The 20,069-nt window shown below is 48.1% G+C and overlaps 1 protein-coding gene across 1 annotated transcript in view; it reads left to right on the top strand.

The window, feature by feature from the left end:
* The window catches only part of Soga1 (suppressor of glucose, autophagy associated 1), a 79,545-nt gene extending 64,004 nt beyond the window's left edge, over positions 1-15,541 (top strand). Inside the window, exons 12-15 of the mRNA XM_042694804.1 lie at positions 3,435-3,506; positions 4,923-4,993; positions 6,248-7,595; positions 11,084-15,541. Coding sequence (XP_042550738.1) covers positions 3,435-3,506; positions 4,923-4,993; positions 6,248-7,595; positions 11,084-11,236 — 1,644 coding nt within the window. The 3' untranslated portion in view covers positions 11,237-15,541. The remainder of the gene's footprint in view (positions 1-3,434; positions 3,507-4,922; positions 4,994-6,247; positions 7,596-11,083) is intronic.
* Positions 15,542-20,069: the final 4,528 nt, after the last annotated feature.

Below are 20,069 nucleotides of genomic sequence, written 5' to 3'. Positions count from 1 at the left end.
GAGTATATTCCAGCTGGCTCCCTTCCTTTTCTTGCTGTTTAAATTTATATCCACGGGGCTTTGTTTGCTTTGTAGTTATTTTAATTGAATCATAATGTACATGTTATTTATAGTCTGCCTCATTGAATTGAACTATTGCTTGATGTTATATTCCTGACATATAGAAAAACTTATTTTTCCATATCTACCAAATCTAGATTGTCTCCAGTTTTTTTTTCATTATTGAAGGTAGTACCCCAGTGTGCACCCCCCACATGTGTACAAGAGTGCATGCATGGGGCTGGGAAGGTGGCTCAGTAGTAGAGCGCTTGCCTTGCATGCATGAGGCTCTGGGTTCAATTCCTCAGCACCACATAAGCAAAAAGAAAAAAGCCGGAAGTGGCACTGTGGCTCAAGTGGTAGAGCGCTAGCCTAGAGCTGAAGAGTTGAGGGACAGCGCCCAGGCCCAGAGTTCAGGCCCCATGACCGGACCCAAAAAAAAAAAAAAAAAAAAAGAGTGCATGCATGAATATTTCTGTAGGATGGATTCCTAGAAATGAAAGTGTTACATTCAAGGACAAGTTCCTGAATAGCTGATAGAGCTGCCCAGCCAGCCTCCAGAGAGGCCGTGTCCAGGAATGCTACCCCCTCCTCCCCAGCATGGTTTGAAGACCAGCTTTGCTCTGTCTTCTCTCTTCTATGCCTTTCTCTGGTTCCTAGTAAAGGTGAGCATCTCTTCATGACTTTATTGACCATTTGTTTTTCTTCTCAAGCTGTGTCCAATTGTCCAACCGCCTGCACAATCACTATCCCTTTTTCAGATAAAGCTGAGGTAAAGTGACTTGCCATGGTCATAAAATGATTAAGGCACAAAAAAGGAATTGGTAGAGCTTCCACGTCTGGTTGGTTCCTTATCCTCAGCCCTGCATCTTTTCCTGAGGGCATGGCCCTCCTCTAAGGGTTACCCCTACTATCTGTGAAGGTTGAGCCCACTAGCAGGCACTGGCCTCCTCTGAGGGAGCCTGTACCTGGTGAGTACAGGCAGTACCCAGACAAATCTCAGCACGTGCCATGTGGAAAGTAGATACGATACATCTGTGTGCACTATGAAACCAGTTCCTGTCTACAGAGAAGGATTCCCTCCTGTTAACTCTCAAAGTATTTTTAAAAGGCTCTCAAAATGTGAGAGTAGCTCCCTAGCCACTTGGAGACACACTTCAGCTCATAGGCAGAACCTAGCAGCTATCAGGTCTGGACCATCTGTCTTGTTCCTGTTTCTTCTGGAGGGATCTTATGGGAGACCTGCTGGTCCTCCAGCTCTGCCCTCCTATATCTCTGACTTGGCTCTGCCTCTTTCAGTTCAAACTAGGCCCACAAAGCAGTGCTCTTTCTTTCTCTTTCTCTCTTTCCCTCTCCCCCTCCCTCTCTCTTTCTCCCCCTCCCTCCCTCCCTTCCTCCCCACTTTTCTTTCTTTCTTTCTCTCTCTCTCTTTCTTTCATTTCTCTCTTTCTTTCTTTCTTTCTTTCTCTCTTTCTGTCTGTCTGTCTGTTATGGAGCTTGAACTCAGGGCCCGGGCACTGTCCCTGAGCTCTTTTACTCAAGACTAGTATTCTACCACTTTGAGCCACAGCTCCACTTCCAGTTTGAATGGTTAATTGGAGATAAGAGTTTCACAGGGACTTTTCTTCCTAGGCTTTTTCTTTTCTTTTTAAGTTGTGATTACATAGCCCAGGGTGGCCTCATACTCCTACTCTTCCCATCTCAGCCTCCTGAATGCTGCTGGCATTATAGCAGTGAGTGAACCATCATGCCTGGCTGTACATTCTTTAAACCAGACTCTCGGTGAGACTAGCCTGGTAAAGCAGCAGGGAGGAAAGAGCTTCTGACCAGGCGCTCCCAGCCTCACCTGGGTCTGCTAAGTACGCCTGATGGAGTCAGTTCTCTCTGGGCCTCATCTGTACAGTGAGGATAACTGGACTTGACCTCCTTGTCTTCAGGGCTGCTGTGGGAATAAAGGAGACAGCCACAAGAATACCTGGGGTAGTATCCAGCATATCTAGGCCCACCCTTTTGCTCTAAAGCAGTAAGTGTCCCAGGAACTTAGTTTGTTCCTTCCATCTGTTATTGCCCATCCTTTCATCTGTTATTGCCATGTCTTCATGTTAATGCTATTTTTGTGTTGCTGATTTTATTATTTGTCTTCTGTTGGGTTTCTACGAAGCAAAGCCTGAGATACAGGCTGAAGTACAAGCAGGGTGACTAACCTGTCCTGGTCTACATGGGACTGAGGGGGCTCTCCTCCTGGACTTCCACTGTTAGGACTGCAGCAGTGTTAGGTTTTTCAGAATGAAGAGCTTTCAGGATCATGAGATTTTTCAATGCTAACCATGGGAAAGTCCAGGGTGAGTTGGTAACCCTGTGTTTAGTCAGGGATAGATAAGCCGAGCATGTGTGCTTTCCAGTCTACCCGTGATCCACTCCACAATCCTTGTTACACTGGGGAGTTAAACCACTGGAGACACCATAAGGCCTGAGCTAAGGCTTTTGTGCTCCCATGCTTGATTTTAGGGCCTTAATGACTGTTGTCCTTTGACAGTAAGTGGGTTCTGGTTGCCCAGGGTCATCCTGGAGAGAAGGCTGTAGTGACAGGTTCAGGTGGGTTGTCAGAGCACTCTACCTTGTGACCTACTACACTGTGGCCACTGCCATTGCTGCCCCCACCTTTATTTTTTTGTTGGTCATGGGGCTTGAACTCTGAGCCTAGGTGCTGTCCCTGAGCTCTTCAGCTCAAGGGAGCACTCTGCCACTTGAGCTACAATGAATGCCACTTCCAATTTTCTGGTGGTTAATTGGAGATAAGAGTCTCATGGGGAGAAAAAAGTCTCATGGACTTTCCTGCCTGGGCTGGCCTTGAACCATGATCCTCAGATCTCAGCCTCCTGACTAGCTAGGATTACAGGCATGAGCTACCAGTGCCTGGCTTGCTGCCCTTTAATTGCTGAGTTTGAACCAGTTCTTCTCAGTCCTGAATCTCACAGGCACACCCACTGGTATAGGTGAGAATGCATGTGGGTTCTGTCACATACCACCTGGAGGTGATGGAGCTCTGAGAAAGCAATCTGATAGCACCTTGAGGAAGGAATGCCAGGAGCCCTTAGTGCTGGCCACCATTGGTGGCAGTGGGGTCCCTGGGTTTCATGATGTGTGCCTTGGAATAAGAGCAGCTGTTACTGTTTTGGTCCAGATGACTTCCACAGGATGCCTACAACTAGGCAATGTTACTTCCTAACTGCAGCTTGTAGGTAGCTCAGAGCTGCTTCCTGTTGAGATGGTGGCTCTAGATCCATACTGGGGATCCTCTGGGCTGCAGAGCAGAGCCTGGGGAGTAGCTTTGCTCAGAACAATCCCTGTGCACTGCCCTTCCTACCACTGATGTGCTGTCTTTCCCTTCTCAGCTGCAAAAGGCTGCTGAGCCCTGGCTTCTGAAGCATGCAGACCTGGAGAAGCAGGACAACAGCTGGAAAGAGGTGAAGGTCACTGCTGCCAGGTTCTCTTGGCTCATTGCTACATAAAAGTTCCCTAAGGGATGGGAATGTGGCTCAGTGGTAGAGTGCTTGCCCTGCATGCATGAAGCCCTGGGTTTGATTCCTCAGTATCACATAAACAGAAAAAGTGGAAAGTGGCACTGTAGCTCAAGTGGTAGAGTGCTATCCTTGAGCAAAAGAAGCTCAGGGACAGTGCCTAGGCCCTGAGTTCAAGCCCAAGGACTGGCAAAAAATAAAAATAAAAAATAAAAGTTCCCTGGTTATAGGAACATGATAAGAGGATGCCCTAATGTCCCACAGGCTACTCCATTGCACCTTGAGCTTCTCAGCCCTGGGGCCTTTATCCCATGGTCTGTCTGTCTTTCTGTCTGTCTTTACTCTCTTTCTGGTGCTGGAGCTTAAACTCAAGGGCTTCATTTGATTATTCAGTTCGCCTTGCTTGCTTATGTCTGGCATGATACCACTTGAGCCATGCCTCCAGCCCAGCTTTTTGCTGGTTAATTGGAGATGTAATCTCATGGACTTTTCTGCCCTGGCTGGCTTCAAACTGATCTTCCGGGTCTCAGCCTTCTGAATAGCTAGGGTTGTAGGCATAAGCCACTGACATCCTGTTACTCCATGTTTTCTGCTCATGATTGGGATAGCCTCTGCTGTCCTTCTATGCTGTGGAGAGACCCTAGGCCTTTCTTGGTTTCAGCTGTGTAGAAAACAAGACCTCTACATAACTTTATGATCTTGGTCAACTCACTGCCTTATTTCTAGGCCCCAATTGTGTCACTGATAAATAAGGATCAACTTTTCCACCCGGGCAAAGCCCTGGGTGTGAGATCAGTCAGTAAGGTCATGTTGGTGAAATTTGTATGCATGACTTAGGTGTGTTGTTCATAGATCAATAGGCTGTAAAATGTCACACACAGTCCCTTCCCTCCTCCACCTCCTCCTCTTTTGTCCCCATGGCAACCTGAGGAAGTGGTGTCACTCAAAAGACCTGATTGCAAACAGCAGATGCTGAAGTGGGAGGATTTTATTGGGGCTTGCAGGACTGGTAAGCATGCTGGTCCTGGGCCATGCCTCTAGTACAAGCCCAGAGCTGGAGCTCCATAGTCACTGCTGTCACCACCAACTGAACAGCTGCTTTTAGGTGCTTTGTTGCTGCCACCCCATTTGTGTGATCCCTCTTTCCCTGGGGCCACTCTTGCCGCTCTAGTTGGCCCAGCCTAGGTCACAGTTACTGTGGTGGGGGAGTTGGAAGCATCCAGAAACTGACCAATAGGCATTCTAGATTGCTGCTGACCTCATCATCATATTCCCCAACAGAGGAGACACAGGCATGGGGTCTGGGCTTAGTTCCTTTCCTGTACTGGTGGCCACTTATCCTTACTGACTTTTCTTCCTCAGACACGCAGTGAGAAGATCCATGACAAGGAAGCTGCTTCTGAAGCTGAGCTTGGGGGAACTGGCTTAAAGAGGTGCTCACCCTACCCCATCTACCCACCCTTTCCCCTCACTAGAGTTGGAAGACTACCCAGATAATGGTTTTCTTCTTTGGAGTTAGAAAGCTTGGAATGATGGGGAATCTGGCCTATAGTTTACTGTTGATTTGTTTGATTCTGACCATGGAGAACACTTGGGCCCCAGGGTGTTCTTGCTGGCAGAGACACTCTTTCGCTCCTTTGGGGATTGTTTTCTCTTGCCTCAGACATTAGGATAGTCATGATACCCATCTATTCCTGGAATTACTGAGCAGCATCCATTCAACCCAACCCTGTGCTGTGTTCAGGGGGAACCCCTGAGATTAAAGGGACCATGTCTCTACCATTAGGAAACCTGTGAAAGGAGTGAGGGAGACAGAGCCCCACAGAGGCCACACAGAGCAGCCCAGAAGCACAAGGGCAAAGTGGGCCCTGAGCCTGAGGATTGTGACTCCAGTGCTGCCATTTCTAGACAAGAGAAGCTGCCCCCTAGAGCTTTTCAGAGGCTAGACATGTGCAGTGAGCTCCCACATACCTGGCATTTTACATCTTCATGCAACACACACAGATCTGTGCTGGATTGGTTTTGAAGACAGGGTTCCTCTATGTAGCCTAGACTAGCCTTAAACTGGTGATCCTCCTATCTAAACCTCCCGAGTGCTAGGATTACAGGATTGTGTCACCATATCCAGTTCTGTGCTGGATTTCTTGGCATTTAAATTTGGGTTTCCCTAGAAGCAAACCCTAAGATGGGGACTTACATGCAAATGGTTTATTTGGGAGAGGCTTTCTGAAAATACTTAAAAGTAAGATAGGAACAGGGAGCAGCCGCTGAAAGGAGTTTTCTCTAGGTGACTCTGTTGGGAGCTGGAGTTCAGGCTTCGTGAGTAATTCTGGGATCCAAAAGAGAATGTACTACTCAGATCCACTCATCTGAGGGACAGGAGGCCTGGGTGCTTACTCACCAAATCTTACCCAACCTGTGTTGAGGGCTGTGTTTAGGGTGCTACCCCTGAGCTGTAGAGCCTCCTCTTTCTAGAGGACAAGTAAATCACATACAAGCAGGTGTTTGGAACATGTGCTCTGGGTATGTAGGTAGGGTGGGGTGTATGCAAAGGGGTTGGGGAAGCCACCCATGGTGTTGTCTAGGAGAGGTAAGTCAGGCAGGCTTACTGTATGTGGGCCCCAGGACAATTGAGCAGTGTGTGTACTATTTTCATTAATCCTGTTTTTCTCTTCTGCTCTGCCCAGGACCAAGTCTGTTTCCTCCATGTCTGAATTTGAAAGTTTGCTCGACTGTTCCCCCTACCTTGCTGGTGGAGATGCCCGGGGCAAAAAGCTACCCAACAGCTCTGCCTTTACCTTTGTGAGTACCGAGCCAGTAGATGCAGAGAAAGAAGCCAAGGAAAATCCTGGGCTCTTGCCACGGGACTGCAGCCGCCTGGGATCCCTGGCCTGCCAGGATCCTGCGGGGAGGCAGATGCAACGCAGCTACACGGCTCCAGACAAGACGGGCATCCGGGTCTACTACAGCCCCCCAGTGGCTCGGCGCCTGGGTGTCCCTGTGGTCCATGACAAGGAAGGCAAGATCCTCATTGAGCCTGGCTTCCTCTTTACCACAGCCAAGCCCAAAGACTCAGCTGATGCTGATGGGCTAGCCGAGAGCTCATATGGACGATGGTTGTGCAACTTCTCCCGACAGCGCCTGGATGGGGGGCCCGGGGGCAGCCCCTCAGCAGCCGGGCCTGCTTTCCCAGCTGCCCTGCATGACTTTGAAATGTCAGGCAACATGAGTGATGACATGAAGGAGATCACTAACTGTGTGCGGCAGGCCATGCGCTCGGGCTCACTGGAGAGGAAAGTGAAGAGTACATCCAGCCAGACAGTAGGCCTGGACAGTGTGGGCACGCAGACCATCCGCACGGTCAGCGTGGGCCTGCAGACTGACCCGCCCCGCAGCAGCCTCCATAGCAAGAGCTGGTCACCCCGCAGCTCCTCACTCATGTCTGTGCGCAGCAAGCAGATCTCCTCTTCTCTGGACAAGGTGCATCCACGCATTGAGCGGCCATGCTGCTCACCTAAGTATGGCTCACCAAAGCTGCAGAGGAGGTCTGTGTCTAAACTGGACAGCACCAAGGACCGCAGCCTGTGGAACCTGCACCAGGGCAAGCAGAATGGCTCGGCCTGGGCCCGTTCCACCACCACTCGGGACAGCCCAGTGCTGAGGAACATTAACGATGGACTGTCTAGCCTCTTCAGTGTGGTGGAGCACTCGGGGAGCACTGAATCTGTTTGGAAACTGGGCATGACTGAGGCCCGGGCCAAGCCCGAGCCTCCCAAGTATGGCATTGTGCAAGAGTTCTTCCGGAATGTGTGCGGCCGTGCACCAAGCCCCACATCGGTAGCAGGAGAGGAGAGCTCCAAGAAACCTGAACCTCTCTCCCCTGCCAGCTACCATCAGCCAGAGGGCATGGCCAGGATCTTGAACAAGAAGGCAGCCAAATCTGGCAATGAGGATGCCAGAACCACCAACCCATCCCAGATGGGCAAGGATGGTGTCCCCCGTGATGGAGATGGAGTCTCAATCCTTCCTAATGAGGTAAGTGGATAGACTTTGCCCTTTTCCTTATGAGGGAAGCTCTGGAATGACACAGACCTAGTGGTCACATGGTCTGAGTGCCAGGAGATAATGGTGAGTGTGGCTCGATCAGCTACCTTCCTCGTACTCTGCAGAGATCTCTAGCCTATGTTTCAGGGAAGGGGTGTATCTGCTGCTTTCTTGCTCCTGGTGATATGCTGTGCTCAGAGGCTTTTTGAAAGCATCCTGTGTTTTTTAATTTCTCCATGCATATTGGCTGCAGAGGGAGGACAGATGGCAGGAAAATTGGCAAAGGCTACAAACTAGAGACCTTCCTCCTCTTGCTCCTAGAAAATGGAATTAAATTTTTTTTTTTTTTTTGGTTGGTCGTGGGGTTTGAACTCTGGGCTTGGGCGCTGTCCCTGCACTCTTCAGCTCAAGGCTAGTGCTCTACCGCTTGAGCCACAGTGCCACTTCCGAAAATGGAATTAAATATTAACCTGCCCGCCCCCTTGCCCCATCCACCTGACTTCACACCAGAGTACTCACATTGTCTAAGAAGCCTTGCTGTACACTCTCCACACATCAATTCTACTGAGTTAGGCACTGAGTGTTAGTCAAGGGATGCATCTGAGTTGGCATGCTGAAGGGGAAAGAAATGTTTTAGATGGATGATGGAGTATCTTATAGGATCTAGAACCAAGACCTGAAGGCATCAGCAGTTTCTCCCTGTTCTCTCTTTTCTTTAGAGCTTTGTTTTCTTCTATGTTCTTTTCCTCCTCTCCTTCCTTCTGTTGCATTTCTACAAGCACTAGATAGGTTGTTCCAGCTCTGGTTTTATAACATCTTCCAGTTCAAGCACCTCAAGACATGAACTTAAAACTTTTTGATCAGTTTGAGTAAGGTGTACCCCCTTGGTCTCCCTCTACTGTGGTCAATGATGGTTCCTTGTGGTGTGCTGTAGACTTATCAAGGAGTATAGTTTGGGGCACACAGAAGTGAGGAGGACTGAGGGGAGGAACTGAGATCATCTTAGGCAGTCTGCTTCCCTGCTACTAGATGTTTGGTTGGTTTCTAGTTTCTTGTTTTTTGTGGGGTTTTTTTTTGGCTGGTTCTGGGGCTTGAATGAAGGCCTGGGCGATGTCTCTGAGCTTCTTTTGCTCAAGGCTAGAGCTCTACCACTTGAGCCACAGAACCACTTCTGCTTTTTTCTGAGTAATGTGTTAGAGATAAGTCTCATGGCCTGTCCTGCTGAAGCTGGCTTCAAAATACCATCCTCAGATCATGAGCCACTGGCACCTGGTGGTTTCTAGTTACAGATAATGCTGTGGCAAACAGCTTGGTACAAAACCATTTTTTTCCCTAGTCCTAGGGCTTATCTCAGGGTCTGGGCACTGACCCTGAGCCTGTCTGTGCTCAAGACTAGCACCTGAGCACCACTTTGGGCTTTTTCTGTTTATGTGGTACTGAGGAATTGAACCCAGGGCTTCATGCATGTTAGGCAAGCACTCTACCACTGAGCCACATTCCCAGCCTGCAAGACTATTTTGTACACTTCAGATTATTTCATTAAGTGTGAGTTGCAGAAAGGAGATTAAGGCATAAAAGAACAAAAATTTCAAACATATTTGATAAATATGATCATGGTTCTAAGCCAGCACAGGCAGAAAAGACTTGAGAGACTCTTCTTTCCAATTAACCAGCAAAAAGCCAGCACTGGATATGTGGCTTAAATGATAGAGCACCAGTTGTGAGCAAAAAAGCTGAGCAAGTGCGTGAGGCCCTGAGTCATGCCCCAGTATCAGCAAGTTCAGAAACAGAGCTTGTCCAGGCTGGGAGTATAGTTCAGTGATAGAGCACTTGCCTTGTATGCATAAGATACTGGGTTCTTGGGCTGGGAAGGTGGCTCAGTGGTAGAGTGCTTGCCTTGAGCTGAAGAGCTGAGGGACAGCACCTAGGCCCAGAGTTCAGGCCCCATGACTGGACCAAAAAAAAAAAAAAGACACTGGGTTCTCTCCCCAGCACTACAAAAGTATGGTGGGAAGCAGAGAGAGGAGGAATAGAAGAGAGAAACAGATTATGAAGGGGTCAGGGATTATAAGGAATTGGCTTCTGTGATTATGAAAGCTGTCAAGTTCTAAGATCTGTAGGGCAGCTCAGTAGTCTGAAGACTCACAAGAGCTGATAGTTTGGTTCTAGCCAGAATCCAAAAGGCTGAGAAGCAGAAAAGTTAATAGTCTAGTCCTAGTCCAAAAACTAAGCAGCCTTGTGACCCAGGAAGTGCCCATGTTTCAGTTTCAGACTAGGAGCATGAAAAAAAAATCCTGGCAGGAAGCATTCACTTTTTATTCTATTCAGGTCTTCATTTGACTTTAACCACTCACATAAGGTAAGTAGTCTGCTTCACTTAGTCTGTTAGTTTCAGAGTTAATCTCATCCAGTAATACTGTCTCGGAAAGGCATATAGGAATGTTCTTCCTAATGTCTGCACACTCAGGTATGGTGGTTCATGACTGTAATCCCAGCTTCTCACAAGGCTTAAACCTAGAAGATCACAATTCAAAGCCTGTCAGCCAGAAAAGCCAGGGAGATTCCACCTCCAAGGAATGTGTGAGAAATGGAGCTCAAGTGAAAGAGCTCCAGAGCAAGCTGAGGGAGGTCCTGAGTTCAAGCCCTGGTACCAGAAAAAAAAATTAAAAATGATTGAAGTCAAAATAAAACAAGAATTATGTTGTAGCAATGAAAATTGCTAGCTTATTGAACATTTCTGCTAAATGCATACTATGTAACGTGTCAAAAGCCACAGCATTTAAAAGGAGATCTAGATGAACATAGTGACAGAAAAGTGTTCTTGTTTTGCTATTATAGAGTAGGATGTGTAAGGGATGAGGTCATTTGGGCAAATATATCTGTTTGCACTACATTTTATGTAATAAAATTTTTTTGTAGTTATTAGGTAAGGTCTCTAACATTTGAACCATGCTCCCAGCTCCTTTTGTTTTTTATTTTATTTTTCAAATTGGATCTTACATTTTTACCCAGAACCGGCCTTAAACTGCAGTCCTCCTGCCTCTTTTACCTGAATTCTGCAATTATGCTGCAATTACAGATTTGAACCACCTTGCCTAGCTTGTTTTTTGTTTTTTTGTTGTTTTTTTTGAGATGGGTCTCATTAACTTTGCCTGGGCTGGCCTTAAACCATGATCTTCCTATCTCCTTCATAGCTAAGAATACAGCCATAAGCCACTACCCCTGTCCCCTGAGAATTTATCTTTGATATGTGGGACCTTGGACAAGGTTTCCTTTCATTTCTGTGTCTTCTAGACCACTGTAGAATGAGTATCCATTACAGACTTAACGAGCGAAAAATGACAGCCAGAGACAAAGACCCACTGTGGTCCCTGGGAACTGATGGTATACACAACTAAAACCCAGTTCCTTGCTGGCCCCCTGGGCAGGGTGGTCAGTACCTCTGGGCTCCTCCTGACATCTACCCTTTCTCTTCCTAGGACACTGTTTGTGACTGTAGTGCCCAGTCTCTCACCTCCTGCTTTGTCCGGCCATCCCGCTCTGCCATCCGCCACTCTCCTTCCAAGTGCAGGCTGCACCCATCCGAGTCTGGCTGGGGTGTGGAGGAGAGGGCAGTCGCCCCCAGCGAGTGACAGAGCAACTGAGCTTCCCACCTCGAGCAGCCTGGTCCCTGGAGATTCAGGGAGGGGTTGCCCCCTTAGCCTTGCTGTGCCTGGAGGACAGCAGCTACCCCGTTGCCAGAGAACATTCAAGGTAAAGCAGGGTCTCCAGTGACCACTGGGTGGTGACTCTGCCTTCCCAGTGGATGCCAGTGAACAGGAAAAAGAACAAGCCTGTGGCCAAGACGGAGCCTCAGAAGCCCGGCCAGAATACTCCAGCGAGGATGGCTCCTTGTCTGGCCCCACCCACACCCACTTGTAAGATCCTAGAATGGGAGGTACTTCTGGCTTTGCCTCAGGATAGAGGCACAGAGATGTTCCCTGCCCACCACTCACCCCTTCTCTGGGAGGGAGATATGGCTGAAAAGAGCAGGTCCAGCTTGAGGCTCCTGCTGGGCCAGGCATTGTCACCTCTCCCACCTGCTGCTTGGGTTGCTGGCATTTAGGGGGTATGATAGGGTAGTACCCAGGGTCAAGTAGACTTGGCATCCTGGAGCCCTGGATCTCCCTGGTCTTATCTATATGCAGCAAGAACTGGGAGGAAGTGAAGACTGCCTCTCTGCCAGTGTGACTTTTGGGGTATCCAGCCTTTCCAGGAGATCCATGAGGAGAGAAATAAGTACAGCCCGTCTCAAGACCTGGTATCCAGGAAAACACTTCCATGCTATACCCTGTTCTCTGGGGCCTCTCTCTGGCACCCAGGTGGGGTACTACATCTTCGCTGCATTTGTATCCTGCAGCTGGTGGAGGGCAGAGATCCTTCCTCCCAGAGACTCCCACGTAGTCAGCTCAAGCCAGGGAAATACATTTCTTGCCTAGATCATTTATTTGATTTTTTTGTATTCTTTAAGTATTTAAGGTGGGTTTTTTATTTTTAATAATTTAATTTTCCCCAAAGCCCCTAAGGTAATTTATTGGAGGTTAAGACATGTATTCATGCCCCCTTGGGACAATGTGGGGTTCATCACACCACAGATAGGCATGAGGGTCCCCTGTAATGACGAAGCAGCTCAGGCCAAGCTCTGAACTCTTCAAGAGGGCCCCTCACCAGAGTGGGAACCCTGCAGTTTACTGCCCCAACGCCACAGACCCTTGAGCCTCTGAGCACTGCCTTTTCCTTCATACCCGGTACCTCTCTGGCCCCTGAGGCCAGTGTGTAAATGCTCCAGACAGGGTGGTGAGCCAGACTGACGTGACCGCTCCCCAGAGTCTTTCCCTTCTCCCCAAACTTTTTCTTTTTTAATGAGTCAAACATGGAGGACTATGGCTCTTGTCAAGAGTACAAAGACCCCTCCAAGTCCCCCAAGTGACGACTTGCAGGAAAACAGGATGAACTTTGAGAATGTTGTTTATTGCTGCTTTGCACACGGATCTGAGAGTGTCTACCAGCCTGCCTGCCAGCCTTTCACCAGCCTGTCTCCTTAGCCTTATGCCTCTCTCGGCTCTGCTCCTGGCCCAGCTCCACTGCCTGCCCTTCCTTCGTCCATGGGAGCCACCCATCCCATCCGAGAGACTGCAGCATGGCTCACTTCAGTCCAGTGAGGAAGGCCTTGTAACCTTTCCACTGGTGAACCCATCTCAGTTATACACACACATCTCCTCTCCTCTTCCCCCTCCCACCACATGTGCAGCTCTCCTGTCACTGGCTTATGTATAGAACTCCCCATCAGAAAGGCCAGGAGCCAACAACATTGCTGGTTTGTTCCCAGGACTCAGATGGCCCTGCATTCCCCCTTGTCACCTCTCACCCACCCTTTCAGGGTCATCTGGAACAGTTACACAAAACCCTTTGTCCCAGTTCCCTACAGGCAGCACATCAGGGTCATGTCAGTCCCATCAGCTGCTTCCTTGTGCCCTAGTGACTTGTGTGGGAAGAGCCACAGGCCATTGGAGCCTTGGGCCAGTTCCACTGCTCTTACCCAAGAGGTCAGGGGCCCCTCGAAGATTAACTGCAGGAGAGGGGATTCATACCAGGCCACTAGCCACCAGAGGCCTTTTGCCACCTCCTGGAGCTGCAGAGGGCCAGGGGGGCTGTGCTCTCAGCCTTGGGGAGTAATCCCCATGAGACCTCAGGGCCTTCGGGCCTCTCAGCCTTACCATCGTCTTCATCCGAGATTGTCATGCGTCATTGTCGCTGTCTCGGCACCGGGCCTCAGTGGTCCCCGGTGGGGGTGTTGGAGACCCCAGGTCTTGGTTTTCAGTGGAGTCCCTGTTTCTATTTCTTGTATCCACTATACAAGGCCACTGTCACCATTCCTACAGAAGCCCCTGGATGCGGGGCTGGATGGGGTTAACAATGTTACATGTAAATATTGATTCCGTTTAAGTTTTAGGTTTTACTTGGTAACTGGTTGTGTTTTCTTTTTGGGGGTGGGAGGGTTGGTTTGTAAAAACTCTCTATTCTTTTGGAATGTAATTTCTAAGTTCGTTTATTTCTTCAAATGCCTTTGATGTCTTGGTAACATTCCCAAAGCAGAAAACTGCCTGCCCCAGAATGTGGAGTCCCCATCCCACACCTGGAGGCTGAGGTCCCAGGAAGAATGCTGCCCTTGCTCCCTCTCTTCTCCCCTTCCTTGTTACTCGTAGCTCTTCTCCTCTTTCTTCCTCCTTTTTAACCAAAGTCCCAAGGAACCCTGCATCCCTATCCCCTACAGATTACCTGGTGGTTGAGCTTAAACTGGGTGACTTTACATTCCTTATATTTGATTCCTCAGAACCAAATTAGAATCTCCTGGGGGTGATGATAACTAGTTTTGAATGAAAATGAGACTACTTGGTTTCAAAGTGGCTCCACTGCCTGAATGCACAAGGCATCAGCATCCAGTTCGCTGCCCTCTGTCAGCCTTTCTTCTAGTCCTTTCTGCAGTGCAGGCTGACCTCTAAGAGGTCCTACTCAAAATGGGCCACATCCTTTGGCCTCTCCAGGGTGCTCATCTACCAGGCAGCCTCCAGGCAACAAAGTTGAGGGCACCAAACACTTGACCCTCTTCCATGTACCTACTATTCACAGCTATATCCCCCAGCCTTTTTTCCTCGTCTCAGCAACATTCAGGCTTTTATTCCTTCTTCTTACCCTCCCAGAATATTCCTACCAAGTCTCCCACTGATTGCTTGTTAATAATAATAATAGTGCTGTGTACATCCATATCCCTTCCAGAGCACTTCACTGTTTAGAACACACACACACACACATACACACACACACAAACACACGTACGCGTACACATGTACACGTACGCACGCACACAGGCACACAGAGAATCTCTCAAGCCTTAACAGGACAGGGACTGAGGCATTTACTTTTCAGATGAGGAAACTGAGGCTCTTATCTTGTCCCAGTTATCAAGTTTAGATGAACACTTGGATCTTGGATTCTCCCCACCCTATTCTATCCTGCTTGCTGTGAAATCCCACTGTATCCTAGAGTATTGGACTCCCCTCCCCAGAGTGTGCCACTATCAAGATAAGCCACTGAAATTGCTTACCTTTGTATTCCAGAGGGTGGGCCGGGGATGCCTGCATTAGATTCTGGGTAGGGCTTGGTTAAATGTAGATTCCTTGGCCTGAATAGCCCTCTGGACCTAGGGTGTGAGCGTTTAGGAAGCACTCTGGGGCACCCTAAGCAACACAGCACTACGGACAGCATCTTGTTCACAGCACTGACGTTTAGGCCATTGTTCTTTCAACCAATCATCACAATGCTTTGTTTTTAAAGAGAGACCTGAGCACTATGCTAGGAACTAGGAAAACTCTCCTTGTGTGTGATTACTCTGGAGATTTGAAAAAAGCAAAAGCATAGAGACAATAGTCTTAGTCTTATGCTATTAATAAGATAACAAAAGTAGAAAGCCAAAAAGCAAGATGGCTTGTTTTCCAAATCTGCCTAAGGTAATTTGATAGTCATGTAATTAAATTTCACTCTTGAGTTGCCTAGTAGCACAATGAAAGGAGTAATACATCAGGATTTTATCACTTTCAGTCCTGGAAAGCAAGCATGTCTTCCCTGGGAAAGAGATCTCCTGCTTCTAACTTATAACATATGTCCTTTCTTCAAAGGCTAGGGAGCCCAGTGATGTTTTAACAAGTCAACTATCATGTAAAGCTGTTTTTCAAGTGACTGTTAACAAAAACAAACTGCTATCAACTTGAATGACCTTGGCCAAACCTTGTGGCTCGTCTGTGCCTCAGTTTCCTCATGTATAAATGAGGACAGTATCCTACCTCATGTGGCTGTGGTGAGACCCAAACCCAATCTCATACCTGCATAAGATTAGAGAAGTCAGCCGGTGCTGGTGGCTCACGCCTGTAATCCTAGCTACTCGGGAGGCTGAGATCTGAGGATCACAGTTCAAAGCCAGCCCGGGCAGGAAAGTCTGTGAGACTCTTATCTCCAATAAACCACTAGAAAAATGGGAAGTGGCACTGTGGCTCAAGTGGTAGAGCGCTTGCCTTGAGTTGAAGAGCTGAGGGACAGCGCCCAAGCCTAGAGTTCAAGTCCCATGACCGACCAAAAAAGAAAGAAAGAAAAAAAAGATTGGAGAAGTCTAAGTAAGGTTCTGTACAAATGTTAGGTAATCTGCCCACATCTATAGTGCCCAGCCAGCTTCTCAGCATCATGGCGTGGGGATAAATCCACCTCACTGGGTCTTAATAAAAAGGAGACGGAAAAATAACGATAGTAACCAGATTTGTGTTTAAATCGAAGCAAACATTTCAAATATGTTGCTTTATTACTGTTTTTGTTTGCCCCTCTCCCTTGCTGTGACTTGAACCCTGGCACCTTACATGTTAAGCAAGTTTTCTCATACTGAGCTATATCCCAGCCCTTAAATGGCTTCAAAATCCATTCACAATGTTGTCTAACCATCACCAGTCATTTCCAGAATTTTTTATCATCCCAAACGGAAACTCAATATCCCTTCAACAATGAGTCCCATTCCACTTGCCTCCTTTGCTGCACTTGATAACCTCTGTTCTGCTTCCTTCCACTGGATTGGCCTGTAGTCTATGCCTCATGTAGACAGGGAATCCTATAACATTTGTTCTTTGTGTCTGTCTCTCTCCCCCTTTCCCCACCACACACATGTTTTAGATGAGGAATCAAGCTCAGAGATGGAGTGGCTCACCTGTGGTTGCACAGCAATCTAGAGGCGAAGCCAGCCCCAGACCCTAGGGCTCCTGACTCCTAGCAGGTTCTGCACCCTGTGGTGAATGTCCTGCCTTTCTGTGGGCTAAATTTGTTTTCTTCCTATCCCCCATTCATCCTCTCCTTTATCATCTTCTAAAGCTTCCTCCTCAGCTTAGCTGGTTCCAGCCAGCAGATAAAGTGGCCCACAGCCAGGTTTCCCTCCTCTGGGTCCCCAGGCCTCCCACGGTGCCCACCCCAGCACTGTTCCCGTCTGTGGCTTTTCTTCTAATCTCATCACTGCCCTCCCATCCCTAAACTCACAGCCCTGTTCCATCAGGAAAGTGTCCTGTCTGCCATCTCCCAAACCTCGAGTTTTTCTCTCATATCTTGTTGTGTCCTGGTTTCTGTGTTTATTTTGTATTTTCTCACACCAAAGGGGACCCCTTCCCCCCATTCATCAGGTAGCACCAGTCCTGCCAGTCCTAATTCTTACCGGGTCCACTTTGTCCTAATTACCTCCCTCCCCACCATTTCTACCCCAAACACTCTGTCTTCTCTGTCCACAGCCTCCCAGAAGCTGCCCCAGCACTTTTACTGGGGGAGTGTGTGGTGAATATGGACTTTGGCTCTCTCCTTTGACTGACCTGTGCCCTGCCCAGCCATGCACAGCAGTATCAAACAGGTATCAAGCAGGCGCAGGTTGGCTTAACTTCTCCACTCTGCTCTTCCATCCCCCTGCCATCCATCCTTTCTCTTCTCTCTTGTGCTATAGAATAGTTCATCCTGTCAGAACCTGTAGCTCATCCTCCCGAATCAAGTTTGCAGAATCCATAGGCCTAAAGTCCAAAAGAGATAAAATGTGATGCTTCGGTCCCTGCTTGGGCCTCCACTTCCTATCCTGTCCACACCTAATCCCATCCTCCTAGAATCCTCCTCTTCCTTTCTCTGTCTCATCGGTCCTGCTTCCTCCCACCTTTCTGCCCTCCATCATCTGTCCCCAAGGAAAAGAGCCTTAGTGTACTCTGAAAGGGCTCAGGCAGCTAGGGCCTGTTACCTTGTCACACTCCATTCTGAAGCCACCTGAACCACTCTAATGAAGAGAGACCTCAGCCAGCAGTCTGTGGGCCAATCTCTGAATTTCTTGGGCCCTCCCCGTAGTTTTATGATCTTCTGCTAAGCACCAGGAGTCTCTGAGCACCTTTCATATCTTGGGGTCCTGCTTTCTCCACTGGGCCCCAGTATTCTGGTTCCTCTCAGCTCTGCCATTGATCTCTGTGCCTTAGTTTATTTCTTCGCACAGGGGGGCTCATTTACCATAAAACCACTCCCAGAAGCTCTCTGGACCCTTTGGTGCCTCTAAGTCTGAGCTCAATCAACTGTAACCTTGCATAGGGACACCAAGGTCCTGGGGGCATCATTCCAAACCAAAGGTTCTCAAACTGTGTTCCAACAAGACTTGTAGATGCAGATTTTAGGCCAACCCCTAGACACACTGGATTAGAAATGCCAGAGCAAAGCCCATCAAGGTTGTTTGAAAGAGATTCCAGGTCATTCCAAGATATACATTTGCCAACTACTGACCCAGTAAACAGTACAGCCTAGAGAGGGCCTGGGGCTAGTCGTGGCCAGGCACCTTGTCTGGACTACTGAACTTGGACCCTTTCCCTATACAAAACCAAACGGAACTAACTCTGTGATGTCTCCTTTTCCCCAAAGCTGGAGGGTTATGAGACTTGCCCTTTCCTGCCTCTGGCTTAGTCCCAGCGCTGTCACCTCCCCTACAAAAGTCTGGGTAGCTGGTGTCAGCAGGTCAGAGGACAATGGAGGCAAAGAACCTGTTTATGCCTGGGCAAGCTCACTATAGCTACATGAGTTTCCAATAGAAAAGAAAATTCCACTAGAAGAGAATCCCATGTCCCCAGCCCCTCCTCCTCTTCTTCTTCCTCCTCCTCCTCCTCTTCCTCCTTTTACTGCCACTTCTCCCCTCCTCCTCTTCTTCTTAATCCCAGGGAGACCTTGTGGACAGTGCCAAAAATAGCTCCAACCCCAGCAACTGCAGAAGAGAACCAGAAATTATCTTTCCTCAGCATTCTGCTCCCTCCCATACTGTGCCAATTCCCCTTCTTGCTCAGCCTGGTTTCCTGGTGAGGGCCTTAGGGTATCCCTCAGAAGGGAAGGAACCAAGGGCATCCTTGGGCCAACTGTCCACCTCTTCCTCTACTGTTCTCATTTCTTCCCAGGATGGATTGGGTGCTAGGAGGACCACAGTCCAATTTACCAGCTCTTCCCTGCCCTGTGTCTTATTTCAGACATGAGTAAAACTGTACAGTGTAAACTTATAAAGTGTTTTTAATGGTTGTAGATTGGAAATAAAGTATGTCATATGAACAGTGGTCATTGATTTTGTCTCTCTTGAGTTCTCTAGTAGGGATCCACCTCAGATTTGAAACCAGACTCTACCTCACTGGCAGTGCCTGGGAAGAGGCGAAGCAGGGGCCACATGGCTGGTTTAAGTCATGGGAGGGACCATCAGGTGTTCTGGCTGCTGACTGCTGGGGACTCAGTGTCTCCCATGAAGTGTGTTATGGTCACCAAGAAACAAATGGCAGGATATTCAAGAGGGAAAAAAAAAATAAAGTTGGGCATGATGTGTATATCTGTAGTCCCAGCATGCAAGATTCTGGTGTAGGAGAATCACACATTCCAGGCCTAGGCTACATAATGAGACACCATCTTAAAAAAACAAAAACCTAAGAAGGAGAAGAGGAGGAAAGGAAAGCAGAAGAACAAAAACTAAGTTTATGTCAGTGGCTCTGGAACCGGAATTCAGGAGCTGGATTGTTTGCACTTTTGCGGAGAGAGAGGAGGAGTCAATTTAGGGCTATTCTACTGAATGCTATATTAGATAAATGCTATGCCACTTAGCTGTACTCCTGCCTGTGCTGCAGTTATTTGAATACCTGATAAGAGCTGGAAGATCCATTTGCAAAGTGGCAAGTCCATGTACTGGGCAAGTCTGTGCTGGCTGTTGGCAAGGGACCTCAGTTCCTCAAAGTGTGAAACTCCCCCTGTATCCTTACAATATGGAAGGTAGCTCCCCTTTGAGCAAGTGATCTAACAAAAAGTGGAACAGGAAATCCTATCTTTTATGATTAAGCTTTAAAAGTCACACACTATCATTTCTATAATGTCTTACCATTTATACAAACCTTCATTTTTTTTTCCATGTAGAAGGGAACTGCACAGACACAAGAACACTAGGAAACACGTCATTAAGGGCCTGCCACATGTCCCTTTTATAGATCTCTTTTTAACAGTCCGATCTGTGCCAGGCATTGAGGAAACAGTAGATGTGCCTAGAAAATAGGATATCAAATATCAATGGCAGGAGGGAGCCCAGGGGAATCAGGAAAGGCTTCTCAGAAAAAAAAAAAAAACAACAGGTGAGAGGGATGGTAGCAGATTGTAGAAAAGATAGATGACGTGGTTCTGGAGAAAAAACAAACCAGAATTTGATATAATGAGAGTGGAACATAGCACAACTGGAAGAATGAAGGAAGTCTGACAGCAGCAGAACAGGGAGTGATGAAAGAAGGCTGGCTCAGGTCGCACTGACTTGTGAGGGAAGAGCTTCTCTGTCCTGTGGACAGGAGAGAGCCATGGGAGAATTCAAAGCAG

This window comes from Dipodomys spectabilis, unplaced genomic scaffold (assembly GCF_019054845.1).
Source record: "Dipodomys spectabilis isolate Male_0828 unplaced genomic scaffold, ASM1905484v1 ptg000175l, whole genome shotgun sequence".
NCBI lineage: Eukaryota > Metazoa > Chordata > Mammalia > Rodentia > Heteromyidae > Dipodomys > Dipodomys spectabilis.
Note: the sequence above shows the minus strand (reverse complement) of the source record. Positions and strands in the feature narration are given on the sequence as shown.